This window comes from Artemia franciscana, chromosome 18 (genome assembly GCF_032884065.1).
Source record: "Artemia franciscana chromosome 18, ASM3288406v1, whole genome shotgun sequence".
In the NCBI taxonomy this organism is placed as follows: Eukaryota; Metazoa; Arthropoda; class Branchiopoda; order Anostraca; family Artemiidae; genus Artemia; species Artemia franciscana.
In genome coordinates this window covers 19619554-19641353 of record NC_088880.1, presented here as the reverse complement: position 1 = coordinate 19641353, position 21800 = coordinate 19619554, and the positions used below count along the sequence as shown (strand labels likewise).

The 21800-nt window shown below is 36.1% G+C and overlaps 1 protein-coding gene across 1 annotated transcript in view; it reads left to right on the top strand.

Moving 5' to 3' along the window:
- LOC136038718 (mitogen-activated protein kinase kinase kinase 12-like) overlaps nt 1-21800 on the top strand; it is a 68765-nt gene that overhangs the window by 34465 nt on the left and 12500 nt on the right. The window contains exons 4-9 of the mRNA XM_065722046.1: nt 676-862; nt 2360-2551; nt 11801-11959; nt 14910-15177; nt 19581-19807; nt 21332-21518. Coding sequence (XP_065578118.1) covers nt 676-862; nt 2360-2551; nt 11801-11959; nt 14910-15177; nt 19581-19807; nt 21332-21518 — 1220 coding nt within the window. The remainder of the gene's footprint in view (nt 1-675; nt 863-2359; nt 2552-11800; nt 11960-14909; nt 15178-19580; nt 19808-21331; nt 21519-21800) is intronic.

Genomic DNA, 21800 nt, shown 5'->3' with positions numbered 1-21800 from the left:
CCGGGTAATGTCTCGAATATTTCTCGTATAATACGTTAGTACCTTGGCCTGTGTCTTTTTTTTATTTTCTTAACGACAACAATTACACGACTTATTTTCAACCAAAAATGGCATATGTCGCCTAGTTAATTATCACATCCGATTTGTGCAAACACTGAAGCAAGTGAAATATTTAATTTTTTAGTCCCGCCTTTATAAGTTGTGGAATATCTGATGTATATTCGTTACTGACAAAAGGGCAAAATTTGTAAAATAATTATAGAACTGAAACCTATAATGCAGCTACTTTGCTTAAATGGAAGGAAATCTGGCTGCAAAGAACTATATTAACACTTTTGAGTGGGTAAGCAGATGCTGCATTTCGCTGAACGAATATATTTTAAAATGTGAATCGATTACACTAGAAATATTTAATATGCACCCTCTAGCTTAGTATTCTGTTTTAGCAAAAAGAAAACAAAATTCCTCGACAAATAAGTGGAATATAAGGAATAAGAGGCAGTAGATGTAGGAGGAGGGATAAGGGCGAATCAGGAACATATTAGAATTTTGACTGAGAATCTAGAGGGTAAGTAATTTCCATACTCAAAAAGGAGAACTTATGTGAATTGTTCGCCTTTTGATATCCAGAAATGAGTTACAATAGTTTTTTCGTTCACAAATATTCTATTACAGTTGATGACTGGGAAATCCCATTTGAATCAATTAAAGATCTTCAATGGCTCGGATCCGGTGCACAGGGTGCTGTTTTCAAAGGTCGACTTCGTGGTCAGGTTATAGCAGTAAAGAAGGTCAAAGATAAGCAAGAAACAGAAATTCGCCATTTAAAGCAGCTGAACCACCCAAACATTATCAGATTTCTGTAAGTATTTTGATCATATGCTATTGAACTCGTTAATTCTGAGCTACGGTCTGTTTATTACATATCATACCTATATACACATTACTGTAACCTTCCAAAACCTCCGACCCGCCATCTCAAAGCCGTCGTCTTATTCCTCAATTGGCTTTTGACCTCATACTCACATCTCCAACTCGTCTCTCTACATTAAATTTGATATTAGGTGATAAGAGTACATGGCTCTATGACATGAGCTTGCATTCTTACCGTTGAATGAAATAAATAATCCATGTTTTATTGCGAATAAAATTTGTGAATTAGTTAGATAGGCTGTAGTGGTATACAGTAAATTCAGATCCATACCCTAGAGCAGTTTTACGTAAATGGTTAAGGTCATGACAATGGATAGGTTTGAGTTTTTTTTTCTTATTGCGTATTGTTACAGTTATTTTTTATATCTTAGTATTTTATTAAAATCATCTTACTATATTGTGTCTACAAAATATTCTATGAGGTAGTTTAGCCAAAACAAGAAATTCTAAGACAGTTTTGAACAATCTCTCTTCTTTTCTGTGTTGGAAACAAAGTTGACCTCTATTTCATCTACATGTTCTTTGTCTGCAAGTTTGATTTAAGTATTTGTAACTCAGATATCAAAAGTGTCCTTTTTTTCTTTATGTAAACTCAAATACCGGTGAAATATTTTATTAAAACGGAAATATATGATGCAATCAGGACATTTTATAACTGTCATATTCAACTTCGGTCATTTGATAAAGAAAAAAGCATAGTTATTCCTTTAAATAAATAAATTGTAATACAATTATACTGAAAAACTAATGAAAAGCTAATTTACCTACAACTATTGAAAACGGTCATTTTTTTTTTACAGAAGGCAATAGGGGATCCTAACCAATAAAAAAGGAATGATCTGATGGAAAATAAAGGGTATTTTTGGACAAAATATAATTATTTTATGTATATTAATATTTCTAATTAAGGTTGTTTACTCAAGCTTTGAATAAAATGGAAAGGCCGGAAAGAGAGTTCTTAGAAAATAGTCGGGGAAGTCACCCCTAGATCTGATACCCTCCACTGCGTAAATAAGACTAAAAATATCTAATTTATTACAGTAATTTCTCTTGGGATTTTCTGCTTTTTCTGCTGCATTAAACTTCAGTTCAAGTTGTTCTATAGTATTGAATAGTCATTCTAAGAAGGTTTTAAGGGAAAGTTTTATTTTGTGAACAACTCTACTGCCCTTCTACGCTTGTATAACTTCTAAAGTTCAAGAAGTTTTTCAGCAAATATTTTTCCAATCAGAATAAACGAATATATAACCATAGTATAATTTATGACATGATATTTTATATCAGATGCATAATGCAGAGACATAGACAGGTGAAACTGTTAAAAAACACCATGATAAAGACTATTTATGTGTTTTCTTGGGGAATATAAAAGGGGTCAGCTATTATATCTTCTCGTATCTTAATAATTGTCTTATTCTTCTTACAGTGGAATATGTACACAAGCGCCCTGTTATGCCGTAGTAATGGAGTATTGTAGCAAGGGAACACTGCACGAATATTTGCGAAAGTCTGAAGACACAACCCCTGTCCAAACCCTTGACTGGGCTGTTCAAATTGCCTCGGGTATGTCCTTCCTACACTCACGCAACATTATTCACAGAGACTTAAAAAGCCCCAAGTAAGTCCTTCGTGATTTTCTCTAGTGGTTTACATTCTTTTTTCCATTTTCAGAAGATTAGCTAATCAGGTAAGGATCATCCAGTGGAGGGTCCTCCTATCCAAAATGCTGAAGATAAACATTGGTATCTCATCAAATATTTGGAACCCCTCCCCCCTTCGTTGAATGTTACAGATTTTTTCTGGCTTGAAAGTGATAAATGGATAACCTGTAAGCTTTTGTTCATTATAAAGGAAGAGGGAGTTTAAGAACGTGATGGAATATAAACTGTCCCTTTTTTTAATGTCATTTTCTAGTACCTTTGTGTTACTTTTCGAAAAATAATTTAAATTACTGCCACCTCTGGTTCCATCCTAAATCTTAGTTAGAACAAAATTTAAATATGCTTTAAATCTATCTGGTGTGTAATATTACCCTATAATATTTAACATATATCTTATAACGAAAAAGGTAAAATTCGATGACTTGAATTAACTTAACTTAAGTTCTGTCGAGCATTTGTGGTTATATTGGGGCTTCTTTCCTTCTAAGAAGACAATGAATTTGACGATGGCATTTCAATCTGTTCTACGGTAGACGTAGTAGCTGGGGGAGATTATGGGCCAGAAAATTGGCGCTCCATCTCTTAGGAGGTTTTCCGGTGGGAGGGGGCGTGTGACGTGAAATTGTCCTTTGAAGATGATTTTTGGTAGCTTGTTAGCTGATATTGGCTTAATACTGCCACGCTAGAGGAGTTGTTGGCTTTCGATCTGGTCGATGATGATTAGGGGGTAACAGAGTAGTTTTCGGAGGTCTTCATTTTAGAATTGGTCAACGTAGGCTATCCCCACGATGTGTTTAAGGCATTCAGTTTCTAATGCAGAGATTCTTTGTTCGCTATCACCCTTTATCGACCAGTTTTCGCTTGAATCGATGGGGATTATAAAGGAGTTGAAGAGTCGAACCTTTAGATAAGTTTACAGAACCTTGCTTTCCAAATTAGCAAGATGCTAGCGCTATCCAGGCTAAGTCTTCATTTGATCGTTTTTGAGCAGTCTCTGTCAGAAGTTAGGAGGCTCGCTAAGTAGACAAACGAGTTAAAATTTTTTACTGGCTCCCATTTTATTGTCAGCTGCATAGTTCTTGCAGCTGGGTCTCTAGACACCCTCATAACCTTAGTTTCTGCTGTATTTACTACTATCCCAAAGGTCTTGGTCGCTGCCACTATTTCATTGGTCTTAGGTTGGAGTAGATGCCCTAGGCAGTTTTGTTTCTCGATTTCATCTGCGTATGTCAATTTATCGAGAAGCTTCCCTCCACCCTCTGCACCGTCTACAGTTTTGGAAAGTGATGGCGCTGCGTCAATTAATAAGTTAAAGTGGTGGGGTGACAAGAGGCAACCTTGGAGAACACCCATTGATGTTAGGAAATCTTCTGTTAGTCTCCCGGGGCGTCAGGTCCCGGCTAACAAAATGTGAATACATCTCTTTCATCAGGACTAATTTGTTTTAAGGGGTTCTATAATTTAGCAGAATGTGCCATAATCCATCTCACCATATCAAGTCGAAAGTCTGCTTGGAATCTGTGAAGAGTTTTAGCAGCTCTGGTAGGGCGGTCTTTTCGAAAGCTTTCTTGGTATTCCTCTAGAATATGGTTTGTCAGAGATTTGAGATGGTCAAGAAGTATTTTTTTTAGAATCTTCGCCTGTTGGCTAGTAGGAAACCTATTGATCTGTAGTTATTACAGTCACCCTTATAAAAAGGGGAATTGTAGTGGATTTCACCCAAGGTTTTGGGAAGTGTCCCGTTTCCCAGACACAGCGGATCGACTCGATATCTTCGTAAGCTCCTGCTTTGAAAAGAGGAGTGGTCAATTCTCTAGTTGACAGAGCTTGGCAAGTTTGTTCTCCAAGTTTCCTGGATTTAGAGCTTGACCACCACACACAATTGTGTCACTTGACATATTTTATTTGGGAGTGGCTATCTAATTAGTTGAATAAATTCTGTAATTGTAAAAAGTGTTAAAAAATTATCAGATAGTGACACATTAAATGCAAATCAAAGGGAAAATTCAGTTTATCTTGGTCTCCCGTACGTTAAAGGGGTTTCAGACCACATTTCCAAAAATCTAAGGAAAAATAATATTTTCACTTACTACAGACCCAGAAAAACTATCAGTTCCCAAATCTACCAAGGTAAAGACCCTATCCCGATAGGTGAAAACTCCGGTGTCTACAGAATTCCCTGCTCTTGTGGTCTTTGGTACATCGGAAGGACAGATCAACGACTTCCGGATAGATTACTCAGCACTCAACCTCAATTAATAACATTCTTAAAAAGCAGAAAAAAAAATTAAATTTTTGACTCTGCCCTCTCAGAACACATATTTAATAATCCAGAGCTTACTGTTTTATTTAACCAAGCCAGCCCAATTTCACATGACATAGGTATTGTCCAGCACTACAGGGAAGCTGTTGAAATTTATAAATACCAATATTTAGGTCTAGCTTTGAACAGTGATTCAGGTGATTTAAGAATAAATGATTCGTATTTCAGTTTTCTCAAAAGAGAAGCCGATACTTTAGTAATCCCTGAAATCAACGTTAAACCACTTCCCCAATTACATAACCAAATACATCATCAACCCCTTAGATCTCAAAGGGTATCCGCAAGAAATGCAATGGTTAAAATCAGAAATCACTTGACCTAGTTCTCTAATTTATTCACTTGCTGTTTCGTTTGTTTGAGTGAATGAATATTTTCTTTTATTTCTCAGTTGTTCGTTAGTATCCTTCGTTGGACGTTCAAATTTGTTTGGATTTTGTGCAAATCGCCAATACTGGCGAATAACTCACTTAATAGCATGTTAGGTACTTGATTTTAATTCTTTTAATTTTTGGTCTTTTATTGAATTTTATTTAATTTTTTGGCAGTTTCTTTCATTGGTTTTGTTGTACTTTCCACTTTTTTTTCCTTGATCATATTATTTTGTTTGCGCTGAAGAAGAGAGGCGGTTATTCTCTCGAAATGTTCGCTTTCTGTGTTTTCTTCAGTATTTTCATTTGGCCCTTAAAAACCCCTTTTTTGATCGTTTTCTTTCTTTATGTGAGTCTTAGACAGTCCAACAATGTCCCAGCGGTAACGTTCATTTCATTCAGGACTAGTTCTATTTTTCCTGGGTTAGCTAATGTGCGTCCGTTTAAAATTCCGAGTGAGAGAGATGTTTTAGAGGTTAACATAGATAAACTCTTCTCCGACCGGAAATTCATCAAATTAGATACATGATCGTCGGTTGCACCAGACGCGGTAACAAAATCATTTTCAACATCATTATCAACATCGTTATCGCGATTTTTAACTCTTGGTCTCATACCGTCGATTACCCCGGACGCGGTAGCACGAGTTCTTACTTTATTCTTCGCCCTTTTTATCATTAATATTAAGGAGAAAGAGTTTAATGGCTAATTTGTCAGAGTAACAGCAATCCACTTCTTTCTGCCTTTAGCAGAGACCAATGTCCTTAGAGCTGGATCATCTGCCCTTCAAAGTTGTACCTCTAGGAAGAGATCCTCCCGTTCAGTCGTCTGCGACGCCGAGCAGTTTTTCCCATTGTTGGAGGAGGGTGTTTAACTGTTGGGACATGTTCACATGCAAGTGGGCCCTGTATGGTTTGCGTCAAAGGGGCCTTCCTCCTCCGACTGTATTTTAACCCTCGGGCGAGATTGTCCCAGATTCATTTATGGACTTCCAGGGACTGGGTTCCCCTTGGTTTACGATTTCTACTCCTTGGAGGCACCCAACATATCTGAAGGACATTCCTCTATCTGCCACATGGGGACGCGCTGAGTGGCCTGGGGATAGCCTCATTGAGAAGGCGACTCAGTAGATACTCAGTTTAATGTATAATGCTGCCAGTTCTGATATATGAACGAAAATTTAACGAAAAGAGAAGAACAAAAATCTGATATATAATGCTTAAATACATCTTGTAAAAAATTCTCACCGCATAAACTAGACACGTACTGTTTTTGAAGTCAAGGTCCATAGTGAATCAGAATGGTGCATTTTACATGAATGAATTTAGTAGTTGTTTAATATGAGAATAGGGGGGATCACTGAAAAGTAGTAGAACATAAAAAGTCAAGTTACTTTCGTCCACCACTCTTTTATCTTTTCCTTTTCTTTTCGATCTTTTCCATAAATGGTGATCTACTTCTTTCATCACCTTCTTCCTAAATCTTTGTTTAGCACTGATACCTTTCTTCTGTTTTTTTTTCTTCACCTCTCTCTTCTGACTATCTGGTTTTTAATTTTATTGACATAAGTTAAAGTATGGCAAATTCTGACTTTGAAGGGAAGGTGTCACGCAATTTTTATTTTAGAAAAAAACTACTGGAAGAGAAACGAAAATATGAAAAAAGAAGCCTTTATATGTCATACATAATTTTCAATTATTCTTAAATACAGAGAGGAGGGGGTCTTTTGACTAACACTCGGGGGAAGGGGATTTATCTGCATATTGGAAGAAATTTTCACTGAAAGGTATAGTTGTTTTGACAAGAAAGGGAGCAGCTGCTCCATCGGAGTTCTGATCTTTGAGGCTAAATCGCACTTTTTGAGACATTTGAGCGAATACGTGACCATCCTGTGTTACTGCTTCTGAAACTGAGAAGCTCAATATACAGTTCTGATAATTTTAAATAAATTTACTATGCCAGAATTCTCACTCAATAGCTTTTTGGCACTCTATTGACCGAATTTTAGTTTTTGGCCAAAAATGTCAGAAGACGTAACTTTGCTATGGTGTAATCCTTATTGCTTATTAAAAAGGTTCTAGATATTTCAATTCCTATTCAAATGAGCCTTCTTATAATGCTTTAAGGCAATTGATTTAGTACTATTACCCGTGGAGAAAAAACAAATAAACATACTTCTCGGAAGGAAATACAAAATTGTGCATTCTAAGAGAAAGTGACCTGAAACCTTGAGGGCCTTGAAGTATGTTTAAAGAACTTTAAGAATTTAGCCTAAAGATCAAGGGTCGAGGAAGGGGACCCCCCCCCTCTCATACGGAATTATTTTTATTTTTTAAGTTTTTTTTGCTCCTTATTTCAGTTGAAAAACTTGTTTTTTTTATTTAATCTGTATCTAATGCTATTAACCCAATTAGGATAGTTCAATGTTTGAACGCAATAACGAGCACAAGAATGCAATTATTCCAGTTAGAATTCTTCGTATTTTCGGGCTCAAAGTTAAACCGTCGCAGTAAAATCTTATTTACATACTGCTATAAATCCTAATGTTTGCTTATGATAAGAAAGGAATATGCTTTTCTTCAAGATATTTTGTAACCGATGACATTTATAAACCTAATTTAATATTGATTTGGTTGGTTTATTATCTTTGAAAATCTGTGGGAAATAGATAAAGCAAAAATAGCAGAGAAAAAATAGTTATAATCCCAAAGGAATTGGCTAAAGATGTTAGTGTAGGCAGGAAAAGCTAAATTTCTGAATCCTTTGAAATGACAATTCCCTCTTAAATGTTCCCTGTCAGAGGCGACCTTACTGGCGTGCGGGGCCTTGTGACCCGGTAGGCACGGGGCTCGGTGCGGTTGCACCACTTGCCACCCTCAAAGCTGGTGCTGTTCCCTGTGCAAGTCTTTTCTCAGTTATTTTTAAGTAGTCCTATTATTGTAATATTTCAACGTAAGACAACAACTTTGCTATGATTCGATAGCCGAGATTCAGCTTTATCCAGATTCCAAATTACATTTTTGCAATCTGTTTGATTTTTTTTTTAGATTCATTGTACGTTGAAAACAGGTCATAAACAGGAGAAAAAAGGAAAATTTCATATTTTAAGCAGGTTTGGATAACTCTCTAAGATAAAGACGAAGCAATATCATAATTCTGGATCGGTAAATGGGTAGTCTGAAACCAATGAATCTAATGACAGAAGGAACATGTCTTTTTATAATAAGCTATACCCGCAGACTTGTCGTAACATTGCATGTTTCGCTGTGAGCCTAAACTTTATTTAAAAAGAAAATTTGTAATCGGCTAGGAGAACGACAGAGAGGTATAATATTAGCCTCTCTCAAAGGCAGCAGTAGGTGCTCTTTGCTATTTGTTCTTTATTTTGATCCTACTATTGTATATAGTAGGACTTTTGAAGACTTTTAGTCTTCCTTCTATTTTCTAAATAAAGCAAATTTTCTCAGGCTCGTAACTTTTGATGGGTAAGACTTAACATGATGAGACTTATATATTTAAAATCAGCATTAAAATGCAATTCTTTTGATTCCGTTTTTAGAGTTTCGATTACTATTGAGATAGGAGTTTTCATAACTGTATATTGGTATTTAAGCTGTGCTTAACATCAATGCTTCGAGGTTTTTAAGTATGTGCAAGTAGCTTTGAACGAAACTGTTTCTGAAGTATTTGATTGTTATACTGAGCTTAACACCTTCTTGTATGTCTTTCCAGTTGTAAAAAGGGGTGGGGAGGGGGAAGGAATTTATGGAAGCTCTTCAGAAGGAGGTAAGCTCACGTACTTGTAGAAAGCAATATCAAAGCTGGATTAGAAATTTGGTTTTAGGCTATAGCGAGTCATAGGTGACGACAAAACCCGCCCTATTATGGCAATTTTTTCCGTGGAACTAACAGTTGCTTTGGAGTACTAACAGTGCACTGCGTTTCCATATTCGACACTATTCCTGATAAAGAAATTGTGAAGTGTGTAATTGTGCTGGGTGAAAGAAGATTTTTGAGGGTACAGCTGTTTTGCGCAAGAGGCTCCTGCCCAATCTAGATGGGTGATCTAAAAATGACCTGCGTCGAAGGTTATTCAATCTTGCTTTTAGTTTCTACTATTAGAGGGGCTTATGGAGAACAGAGGGGAGAATGCTTGGCCCTACCTTCTCCCCAAAACCAAAATGTATATAATTCTCTTTAATGTTTGAACTGTTTGCCTGTTTTTTGCTGTTTCAACAAATATTACAAACTAGCTGTTGAGGTGGCGCTGTTTTTTTTGTAGTTTTTACCTTTTTTTTAGTTTTTTTTTTAGTTTTTTTTTCTTTTTTAGTTTTTAGTTTTTTACCGTTTTTTATTTTCTTTAGTTTTTTAGCTTTTTTAGTTTTTTAGTATTTTCTTTTTAGTTTTTTTTTGTAGTTTTTACCTTTTTTGTTTTTTGTTCTTCTTTTGTATTAATGCTGTTGAACCTGGAACCTGGAACATAACGCTTTACCATCTCAGCTACTTCGGCACGCTTTCTTTTCTTACTTTCTCTATCAGCCGCAAGTTTTTTGGCATAGACTCTTTGAGCAGCTTCCTCGGCTGTTGCCATTGTAGGTTCTTCAGTTATTTTACAATTAAACATTTTTCCGTCCACGATCTTCTTACAAGTAAAAATTGGTCTTTGAACGATTTTCTTAAATACCTTTAATGACGTCATCGTCATAGCAAACATGACGACAACTAACTTCATGACGACATGATGACATGACGTCACTCGACAGACAACCCACAGACAACTTATTTATATATATATATATAGATACTAGCTGTTGGGGTGGCGTTTTGCGCCACCCCAACACCTAGTTGGCGGGGCGCTTCGCGCCCCCCCCCCCAAGCCCCCCCGCGCGCGTAAGTCGTTACGCGCCATATTAGTTACGCGCCATTGTAGTTGTGTCCCTGTGTCCCACCTGTGAATATATATATATATATATATATATATATATATATATATATATATATATATATATATATATATATATATATATATATATGTATATATATATATATATATATATATATATATATATATATATATATATATATATATATATATATATATATATATATATATATATATATATATATATATATATATATATATATATATATATATATATATATATATATATATATATATATATATATATATATATATATATATATATATATATATATATATATATATATGTTTTTAACTACGTAAAACATTCGAATATACAACATTCTTCGCTGTTCCATTGTCTATGCATATAAATAGATTGTCAGGTTTACTGACTCTTGAACATGCAACATATAATTGTCCATGGGAAAAACAATCCGTACTCAGATCTATACCTCATTATTCTAATGATGTGCCCCTTTGTCCCGGTCGTCATTTATATTCCCTGTGTCCCGGTCGTCATTTATATTCCCTGTGTCCCGGTCGTCATTTGTGTCCCGATGTCCCAGTTTATAATTTCTCTTTGGGTGTCCCGGTCGTTATTTATATTCCCTGTGTCCCGGTGTCCCGGTCGTCATTTGTGTCCTGGTGTCCCGGTCTGTAATTTCTATTCGAACAATCCCTGTGTCCCGGTCGTCATTTACATATCCCGCCTGTGCCCCCGGCGTCCCCGTTGTAGTTGTGTCCCTGTGTCCCGGTCGTCATTTATATTCCCTGTGTCCGGGTTTCACAGTCTGTAATTTCTCTTTGAGGTTCCCGGTCGTCATTTATATCCCCTGTGTCCCGGTCGTCATTTGTGTCCCGGTATATAATTTCATCAGTTGACAAACATGACGTCAGTCGACAAACAACTTCATGACGCATACAGCTCAATCCTTAAAATGACGTCAGTCGACAAACATGACGTCAGTCGACACACAAACATGACGTCACTTGACAGACACACACACACAGACAACTTATTTATATATATATATATATATATATATATATATATATATATATATATATATATATATGTATATATATATATATATATATATATATATATATAGATATTGGGTATCAGTAACTATATTTTACAGGAAATCAAGTAAATCATTCACCTCCTGTTAAGTAGCTTTTTCTCTTTCTGCCATTGTTGGTCAAGGTGACAAAACAAATACATTAGCATGCACTTCACTCTGACTACGTAAAGGAGGAAACACTCACACACTTTAAGTCTGGTTTTGTTCGGTTTCGCACATCCATTTGCGTTCATCACCCCGACTAGTTAATCCAACAAAACCATCAGTGGTCTTTATAACTGTGAGACTAAATCATGAAAGAATCTTTGCAAATGAAATGCCTGGTACTATCACATATGCTATAAAGAATAAAAAAAAGGTCGAAGACTTCTCAGTAAATGCTTATACAGACTCATCTTGGCGTGATGTCTCATTTCGAGCTTAGTTTTGGCCATCGCCTATGGTTGGGTCTTAATATTTTAGTCAAAGGAATATTATAATAAATTAAATTGATATTTACTTTACAGTGTACTATTGAGCAATGATAACAAGCTGAAAATAAGTGATTTTGGGACAAGTCGAGTTTGGTCAGAAGCAAGTGCTGAAATGTCTTTCATTGGAACATACGCTTGGATGGCACCTGAGATTATTAGAAAAGAACCTTGTTCAGATAAAGTAGATGTTTGGTATGTATTTGGCTCCCTAATGCGAAAAATTTTCTTTTCGTCTGCTGAAAATAGTGACAAAGACACCATTGCCTTTGCCTAAAATCCAAAAAAGAGAATACAAAATAAAAAACAGGAATATTTTATTGAAATGGAAGAAAACAATAAAAGCAATCTGGGACTTTTTTACCATGTACCCAACACTCGCCGTCAGTGACAACTAAAACTATAATATAAAATGCATAAACAAAACATGTTTTTCAAGAATATAATTGTAAATACAATCGTTAAGTGAGCCTTTTTACCCTTCGACTTTTTTTCAGTTAATTTTAAAGTTCCTTTGTGGTTGATAACAAAACATGGTTGTATTCTCAAAATATCCAAGTTTTGGCTTTTTTTTTGTCGGCTTCTCCTCATAACACTCCCCAGTGTTAAAATATCTAAAGTAAATGCACGTACCATCAGTATGCCTTAATCCATCCATATTTGATCCTGATTTGATCCTTTTTCACCCTATTTAACATTTCACCATATCATAATGTCGCCAAGATTTAAAGCCCCCCTTTTCACAATTTAAGAATAGTGTTTCCATATCTGGTGGTTATTTTTTGAAATAGTTGATGGAGCAAAATGGATCCTGCCCCGGGATACGCTATCGCTAATTGTACTCAATATTAGCAGTATATCAGTCAACTCTATGTCTTTGCAAAGTAATACATCTGAAATTCTGTTTTTTTAACATGACGATGATTGCCCAAAACGTAATGAACCTAAAAATCAAGGCTTAATTAACGTGAAATGGGGAATTGTTTACAATATGCAATTATATATCTATGGTTGGCTGAGATGAATTGGAAGCAAAGATGTTACAGCTTGGATTAGCGTACTGTTTAGCCTGGAATTATCTCGGTAACCAGTTGTTTTCCGATAGTTCAATGTTGACGCATCTGTGATCGAAGAAACTTGTAATCTCTATTTTTTTTTCTGTGATAGAGGTCATGACAAAGGACTATTCAGGCGAAATTACTAATCCGACGAAATATCTAAGCAATTAATCTTGACCAAGTCCGGATGAGCTACTGAATGCAAGAATGAATGCAAGTAACAGGCAAAGATTACGTTTTACCATAAAATATGATAATACATTAATCTTGTATATGAAGTAATGTTGGTCTTACCATTTTATTCCTTCTTACTTTTCAGTGTCAAAACAAACGCAACGGTTTTCGGTAAGCTGGCTTTCATGACTGCACACGCGCATGCACCTAGAGGAGGGGCACATAGTGCAGCCTCTAACTCCATATAGTCGATATGTTGATAAATATTCCAGGATATTTCTATAAATATTTATGAATATCTTATAATTCTGCTTAAATTTGCCTGTTTTGAAGAACCTCGGTGACCTCTATCCCTCTCAAAAAATTAATTCTCTTCCTATAAAAATTTCCGCTGATGAGAATGACGAGGCCCAGGAAGCATTTTCATTTTATTCTGGATTAACATATACCCTATTTATCTACCAAATAATTATTTTCTTACATAAAAAGAAAGGTTTTAACTAAGGTGGACCAAGAGCCCTGGTTCAGTTTTTCCGGGAAATATCTACCCTTCAATAATTTTTTTCAGTGGGAGAGGTTTGCAAACCAGTTAAAGCTTTAATCTGTTCTGAATGTTGAAAATTTGCCCTACAGGGATTTATTTCCCACTTCTTGTGCTTCCAGAGGGAGCGCAGGGGTTAATCTCCCGCACAATACCGGTGCAAATGGCTCCATACTCTAAAAAATGATGTATTGTTGCTTACAAATGCAATGGGAAAGTATGAAACATGACAAATTTGAATTTTCAAGAAATAAGAAAAAAGACCATTTGTCTTTTAAAAGTAGTTGATGTCACAGACATAGTTACTGAGTTACTATAGTGCTTACTTGTTGAACATAGTTACTAGAGTAGTGAATAAAAAAGAAGATTTGTTCATAATTTTTGGTACACTTATATATTCATGAATAACCTATTTGCCCCTAAGAAGATTTACACACTTAAACATGGCATACATTGTTCTGTCGTAAACTGCAGGAATGAATCCAAGAAAGATAGGCATACAAAGGTCACATTTCGCATGTAAGCGTACTAAGACTGCAAAGCAAAATATTTTTGAGTTTTCCTAGGTTTTTTCTTATTCCTCGTTGCTGTCATCACAAATGCTGCTATCTTCAAAAAGTGGCCACACACAACTGAGCACACGCAATTACATAGGAAAGGGGGCTAGGGTGTTGCCACTCCCGAGCATTCATTATTTTTATTGGTAATCTGATCAGCTCCTGCAATTCTCATGTTATTCACCTCTTTTTTTACGATTTTAGTAGCTCTTCCTTGTAAAATGTTTTTCCTTTCTATCAGTTAAACATTATACTTCAGAAAAGCCTTTAGTGGAATAATAAGTCGATGATCTGGAACATTGTCGTTTGAATTAAACAGTACTTTTAAAACTCAAAGCTCCAATTTGGTTTTCTTCTAAACGGAAATTTGTAGTCTGTTTTAATTTTATAATTAGCTTTATTTTTTTTACGTAGTTTGTAGGTAAAATTCTTATGATTTATTCCCACTGTTTAATGCTTCTTGTTTCACTCACATTGGACAGGAGTTTTCCTAGTTTACTAGAAGTCAATATCCAGAAGGGCCAAGGATAGGAGAAAGGGGTTCAAACGTGAAACCTTTGATCTACTTTTGGCTAAATTCCTGAAAGTCTTATTTACCAAATACAGTTCCATTCATTCTTTCATTTATCAACATTAAACAATTTACCAAAACTTCATTGCAATAAAATTATAAGGCTCTAAGACAATCTTTGAGCGAGCCAACTTAAAAGCAATATGTTGACCCTATTTATAATATTTTGCAAGTAGTGCACTTTTGTTGAGGTCTGTATTATTGAGAGATATTTCCCAAAGAAACTCGTAGCTTTCCTTTGCAGGTCATATGGTGTTGTTCTATGGGAACTTGTAACCGGTGAAACTCCATATCGTGGCCTTGAAACGGCAAGAATTTTATTTGGTGTTGGGAACAGTAGTCTAAGCCTACCACTTCCATCAACCTTACCTCCTGGTCTTCAACTACTTATGAAAATGTGCTGGGAGACTAAGCCAAGGAATAGACCTTCATTTGCATCCATTATGGCTCACCTTAGTATAGCTGCCCCAGAATTAATAAATAGGGATGAAAAGACATTTAACGAAGAACGAGTAAGAAAATTTTCATTTTAGCCCTAACTCCAGAATATCTAACCTGAATCATATTTTAAATATAAAAAATTATAATTTAAAAATAAAAATATACTGTTCCTATATTTAAAACGGCTGTGAAAAACGGGGACATTTTATAGCGAGTTAGTACTACAACAGTGCATTGTTTGTTATCAGAATGTGTAACTGTTTTTTGCATAGCCGAAATCATGATAATGCCCTTGGATGCCTTAAAACAGTTCTCTCCATATCTTTTTCATTTTTGGAATCGTTAAAAAAAAAACCTTATATAATTGTAAAAGAAGAAATGTGGCTAGCCAATTTTTTTTTCTTTTTGAAAGAATGATCAACAATAATATTTTTTACCCATCAAGCAAATGCTTTTGCGAGTTTGGAGACCACTTTTTAGAGCTTTGAAGTTGCACCTTCACTATTGTTATATGATGCTCTTTTGCGTATAAAATAAATACAAACATTGGCCAAAAACATATGCTATTCAAGATTTGTAAAACATAGTGTCGGGTGTGACTAGAAAACTCTAAACAGCGTCATCACTAATCAAGAAATACCACCAAGTTAAGCACTTGGTATCTACCAAGTGACATATAGCGATCGCAAATTCTGTCGGTCTGTCTGTCTGTCTGTCCCAGTTTTGTTACTTTAGTCACTTCCAGGTAAGCTAGGACGATGAAATTTGGCAGCCATATCAGGAACCAGACCATATTAACTAGAAATTGTCGTTCCCCGATTCGACCATCTGGGGGGGGGGGATGGACGGTTTAATCAGAAATTTAGAAAAAATGAGGTATTTTTAACTTACGAACGGGTGATCGGATCTTAATGAAATTTGATGTTTGGAAGGATATCGTGCCTCAGAGCTGTTTTTTAAATCCCGACTGGTTCCGGTGACATTGGGGTGAGTTTGGGGAGGGGGGCTTAAAATCTTGGAAAACGCTTAGAGTGGAGGGATCGGGATGAAACTTGATGGGAAAAATAAGCACAAGTCCTAGATACGTGATTGACATAACCGGAACAGATCCGCTCTCTTTGGGGGATCTTTTAATTCTGAAAAATTAGAAAAAATGACGTATTTTTAACTTACAAAGGAGTGATCGGACCTTTATGAAGTCTCATGTTTGGAAGGATGTCGTGTCTCAGAGCTCTTGTTTTGATCCCGACTGGATCCGATGACATTGCGGGGAGTTGGGGGGGGGGACCTAAAATCTTGGAAAATGCTTAGAGTGGAGGGATCAGGATGAAAATTGATGGCAAAAATAATCACAAGTCCTAGATACGTGATTGACATAACCGGAACGGATCCGCTCTCTTCGGGGGAGTTAGGGGGGGGGGTTAATTCTGGAAAATTAGAAAAATGAGGTATTTTCAACTTCCGAAGGAGTGATGAGGCCTTATGAAATCTCATAATTAGAAGGGCCTCGTAATTCAGACCGCTTATTTTAAATTCCGACCGGATCCAGGGTCATTGGGGGGGAATCTTGGAAAACACTTAAAGTGGAGAGATCAGAATTAAACTTGGTGGGACGAATAAGTACAAGTCCAAGGTACGTGACTGACATAACCGGACCGGATCCACCCTCTTTGGTGGAGTTGGGGGGGGGTGATTCGGAAAAGATAGAAAAAATGAGGTATTTATAACTTACGAACGGGTGATCAGATCTTAATGAAATTTGATCTTTAGAAGGATCTTGTGCTTTAGAACTCTTATTTTAAATCCCGACCAGATCTGGTGATATTGGGGGGAGTTGGAGGGGGAAACTGGAAATCTTGGAGACGGGAAATCTTGGAAAACGCTTAGAGTGGAGAGATCGGGATGAAACTTGATGGGAAGGCTCTTGACTCTTCCGACCTCGCCACTCTTTCAGCTCTACGAACTCTTTCAGAGTTCGACTCTTTCTTTTAGCTCTACTTTTTGAAACAGTGAAAAACTTTAGCGTAAAGAGCGGGGCGTTGAGGAGGTAACAGCCCCTGTCATTTACGGAGTAATTTCTGTTCGCTTTAAGTTTTAATGTCGCTCCTTACTTTCAGTTAAAAAAACTTGTTTTTTTTAAATTTAATTTCTGAACGTTTTTGAATTAATGCACGTTTTGACTTTGGCTCTCTGCACATGAATAATTAAAAGGAAATTTGTAGATTAATATATTTTTTTGGGTAAATGGCTTTCTCATAGTTTTGATCGGACGATTTTGAGAAAAAAAAAGGGGAGTAGGTCTAGTTACCCTCCAATTTTTTGGTTACTTAAAAAGGCAACTAGAACTTTTAATTTTACGAACGTTTTTATTAGTAAAAATACACGTAACTTACGAACTAACTTACGTAACGAACTTCTAAACTCGTGTGTTTTTATTACGCATATGAGGGGGCTCGCCCCCTCGTCAATACCTCGCTCTTTACACTAAAGCTTAAATTTTGTCCCAATTCGTTAAGAATGACCCCTGAATCACAAAAGCCGTAGAATAAATAGTTGAATTCAATAAAATTATTTTAGCGTAAAGAGTGAAGTATTAGGAGGAGGTGAACCCCATCATGTGCGTATAAATTTCTGTTCGTTTCAGATTTTAATGCTGCTCCTTACTTTCAGTTGAAGAAACTTTTCATATTTATCTTTTCATTACTCTTTAAAAAAATCCTATAGAAAATCCTGCGCCCCCTTCATGGAAATTCTCTTCCCCCATGACAAATTCCTCCATGGAAAGTTCCCCCCGTATAACCCCCTTCCCTCAAACCATCCCCCGCCCAAAAAATCCCCCTGAAAGCGTCTGTACACTTCCCAATAACCATTACTATGTGTAAACACTGGTCAAAGTTTATAACTTGTAGCCCCTCCCACAGGTACTGGGGGGGAGTAAGTCGTCCCCAAAGACAAAGTTAATAGGTTTTTCGACTATTCTAAATAAAAAAAGCTATCTCAGATTTTTGATCCGGTGACTTTGGGGAAAAATGAGCGTGGGAGGGGGCCTGGATGCCCTCCAGTTTTTTGGTCACTTAAAAAGGACACTATAACTTTTAATTTCCGTTAGAATGAGCCCTCAAACGACATTCTAGGACCACTGGGTCAATACGATCACCCCTGGAAAAAAAAACAACAAATAAACGCGCGTCCGTGATCTGTCTTGTGGCAAAAATTGTAAAATTCTACATTTTTGTAGATGTTTGCTTGAAACTTCTACTGTTGGGTTCTCTGATACGCTGAATCTGATGGTGTGATTTTCGTTGAGATTCTATGACTTTTAAGGGGTGTTTGGGTGTTTCCCCCTATTTTCTAAAATAAGGAAAATTTTCTCAGGTTCGTAACTTTTGATGGGTAAGTCTAAACTTAATGCAACTTATATATTTAAAATCAGCATAAAAATGCAATTCTTTTGATGCTACTATTGTTTTAAAAGTTCCGTTTTTTAGAGTTTTGGTTACTATTGAGCCGGGTCGCTCCTTACTACAGTTCGTTACCACGAACTGTTTGATATCTTTGTTAACCCATTTAGCCGTAAGAAGTTGTCAAATAACTTTTCTATGATATGATCCGATGGACAAATAAAATTCTACAAAAATAAAATTTCTTATAAATTTCTGCTGGAAAGGAATTGGCAAAATTTCAAGTCTACTTGTCTACCCGTTTTTGCATCATCGTATAAAAGCGGCATAGTATCTAGACTCTCTCGGTTTCTTTTGTTTCGAAATTTTCTGCTAAATTTGACTAAAAAGGAGGACAAAACATTTTTCAATTGTGGGTGATTTTCTTTCACTTAATTTAGCCACAAAAATGTTATTGGTCATTATAATATATTTGTTGATACTCAGCAGGAATTATATAAGGAAGATGAACCTTCTCAAGGAGTGAACGATCCTATTTATAGAGCTTCACTTCTAGAATTTCAGCAATGTGTTAGTTTTATTAGGAATACCGATGTCTTTGCTGTGGTCACCCACTCTCCTCTCGTCTTCTTTAGCAGTGTCGTTGGGTTGTTTCTAGCGGATTAGTTTCAAGATTTAACTTTAGAGGATGAGCCAATCAAGCATTCAGGCTGTGCTAAAAAACCGGGTCTAGGGTATGTGGTCTAATTTCATCCTAAGGAAAAGGTTCCAGCTTATTCAATTCTTTTTTTTACAAATTTGCCAAAAAAAAAAAAAAAAAGATTACAATTTAGTAAGTCGGCAATTCTTGAGTTTTTTTGTCATAAAGCAAAATGGACCCTTAAAATTAACCCAAATTCTTTCTGAGGGAACTTTTTTTGGGTACTCCCCGTGTAAATAGACATTAATTGTCTAATGTAGTTAGAGTGTATTATAATTGCTATTTGTATTGAAAGATTTTTTTTCAATGAACTGGTGGTACCATGAACCCTGTAAAAAAGAAAACTATGACTTTGTGTGGTCCTCAATTTCAGAAAGCTTGGCGAATTGAAATAGCCGAAAAATTACGATGCCTTGGCTTCCCCGGCAAATCAGAAAAGAATGCCTCTAAAGAATTATTGAAGAAACGCAGAGAAGAAATGAAACATGTTGCGGAAGTCCGAGCACATTACGATATAAAGATGGCGTGTGTGAATCAACTGGTCCTTGAACTAACAAAGATAAAGTTGCAATTAGAGGAAAAAGATAGAGAACTAACAAGGTATTTTTAAAGAATATTCAACTTCTTGACATTGAATGAACTAGATTGAAGTTCAATTTGAACGTATCCCTACTTTTACATTGGGCTTATAAGGGGAGGACGGTTCAGTTCCTCGTAAGATTTGTCTGACGGACTACCTTCCTTGAAAGTTGTTGGCCCAAAATGACATTTTATTTTCTGGACTTTTCCAATAGGAAAACAACTATGACTGCTCGCCCTCTCCCAATTGGCAGAACTTACGTGCATCTACGGATATGCTCTTCATACTAAGATAAATCAACTCAAGGCGGTTTTTTAAAGTGATAAAGCCTAAGCTTTGACTCTTGTAATAGACTAATTTAGTTAATGTACATTGTGGTATTTACAGGCAGTCAGTAGAAAGTTTCTTTGAGTCTCCATGGGAAAGGGCTAATTAAGGCATTTGGCGTGGATAAATTCCCAATGAATTGATACCACGGTGACTTTTCAGAGTCCACCGCAATACCAGTTTAAAAGGTTGGAATGAATGTACTGATAATGTTATATTTTATTCAGCAGACAAAAAAAAAGAAGAAAAAGTGAAGGGAAGTTGTTCCTATATATGAAGTGCTTGCTAGTGAACAATGACTTAAGTCATAGATGGATTAAAAATCGTCATGGGACAGTAATTCATTAGTGATCTTAAAAAACATATGTAATCTAATACAAAATACTGAAGCATGCTTACATAGGCTAATCTAATATTGTCACAGTAGGCAAGTACCTTTGATGGCTTTTTTCCCGAAGAAGTGCAAACCCGGAGAGTAGCAAAAAGAGGTAAATTTCATAGTATATTGGATAAACTCACTAAGTTGATTCGAGACTGTAATAATATCGTTTTTACAGACTGGAATAACAAATTGTTGCAATAATTTTGTCATAAAAAAACTGCATAAAACCGCTAAGATATATGGGGAAGGGAGATATGTATCCAAAAAATTATTCGACTTTATTCTGCCTTGTTTTCTTATTTCTCTATTTTACTGTTTTTTTCTAAATATCTAAATATAATTGCGGTAATAGAATCACTTTCTCGCTCTACCCCTCGTCGGAAATTTGTTATAATTTGGGAAGTTTTTTGGTATAACCCATCTTCTTTCAGCTAATATTTTTGGAAGATCCTTGTTATTTATGGTTTTGATTAGTAAATCCTGTTTAAAACAGTAAGCTACGAGCGGAAGCCTCACTGTTCGAAGCCTTATCTCTCGCAAGAAGTCGCCAGTTTTGGGAGCAAGAAGTACAAAAGAATGGGTATCCCTATAATGTTGACAACTAAGTTCAGCCTGGAAGTACGTCGGAATTTTCTATTTAGTCGATATGTAATAGGATCATGTTGGGGATTTATTTCCCAAGTTTGCTTGTTTTTTGTGTTTCTTGCTCAATGTGATACTCTTCTATTGCCCTGACCTAATGCATACTGTATAAATTATGTATATCTCCCTTTTAAATTTTGGTGTCTTCAAGAGCTCTTTATTGAGATTAGGTAAAATATACAAAATTTTACAGGCGTGAGCGTTTACTTTCAATGACATTGTCGAGCAGTGGGAGTCCAACAGCTAGAGCAATGGGCCGAATGTCAAAAAAGAACAATTGGAGATTTGGTTTAAAGAGAAGGTCTGCTCAGGATTCTTCAGTTGGCACGCCAGTTGATCTGGTCAGCAGATCAAGTACTCTACCCGCAAGGCTGGAAAAGGTATGGAAAAGAAAACCTGTTAGCAATGTAATACTGCTACTACCAACAACTAATTACTCTACAATGTCCACCGTAGCTGCACGTTCCCCTTCTTTAGCCTAATCAATCCAGAGCTCCCTTCTATGAATTTTCCATTTCCTTAATTTTTTTTCTTGTGACCTCTCTCTACCCCGTTTGAGGACTCTCCCTACTTTCCTTTTAGCCACAGCACCATTACCAAAAAGCCTGATTTTCGGCAGCTAATATTCTCTCACCCGTAGAACGAAGGGAAATTTAAGAATT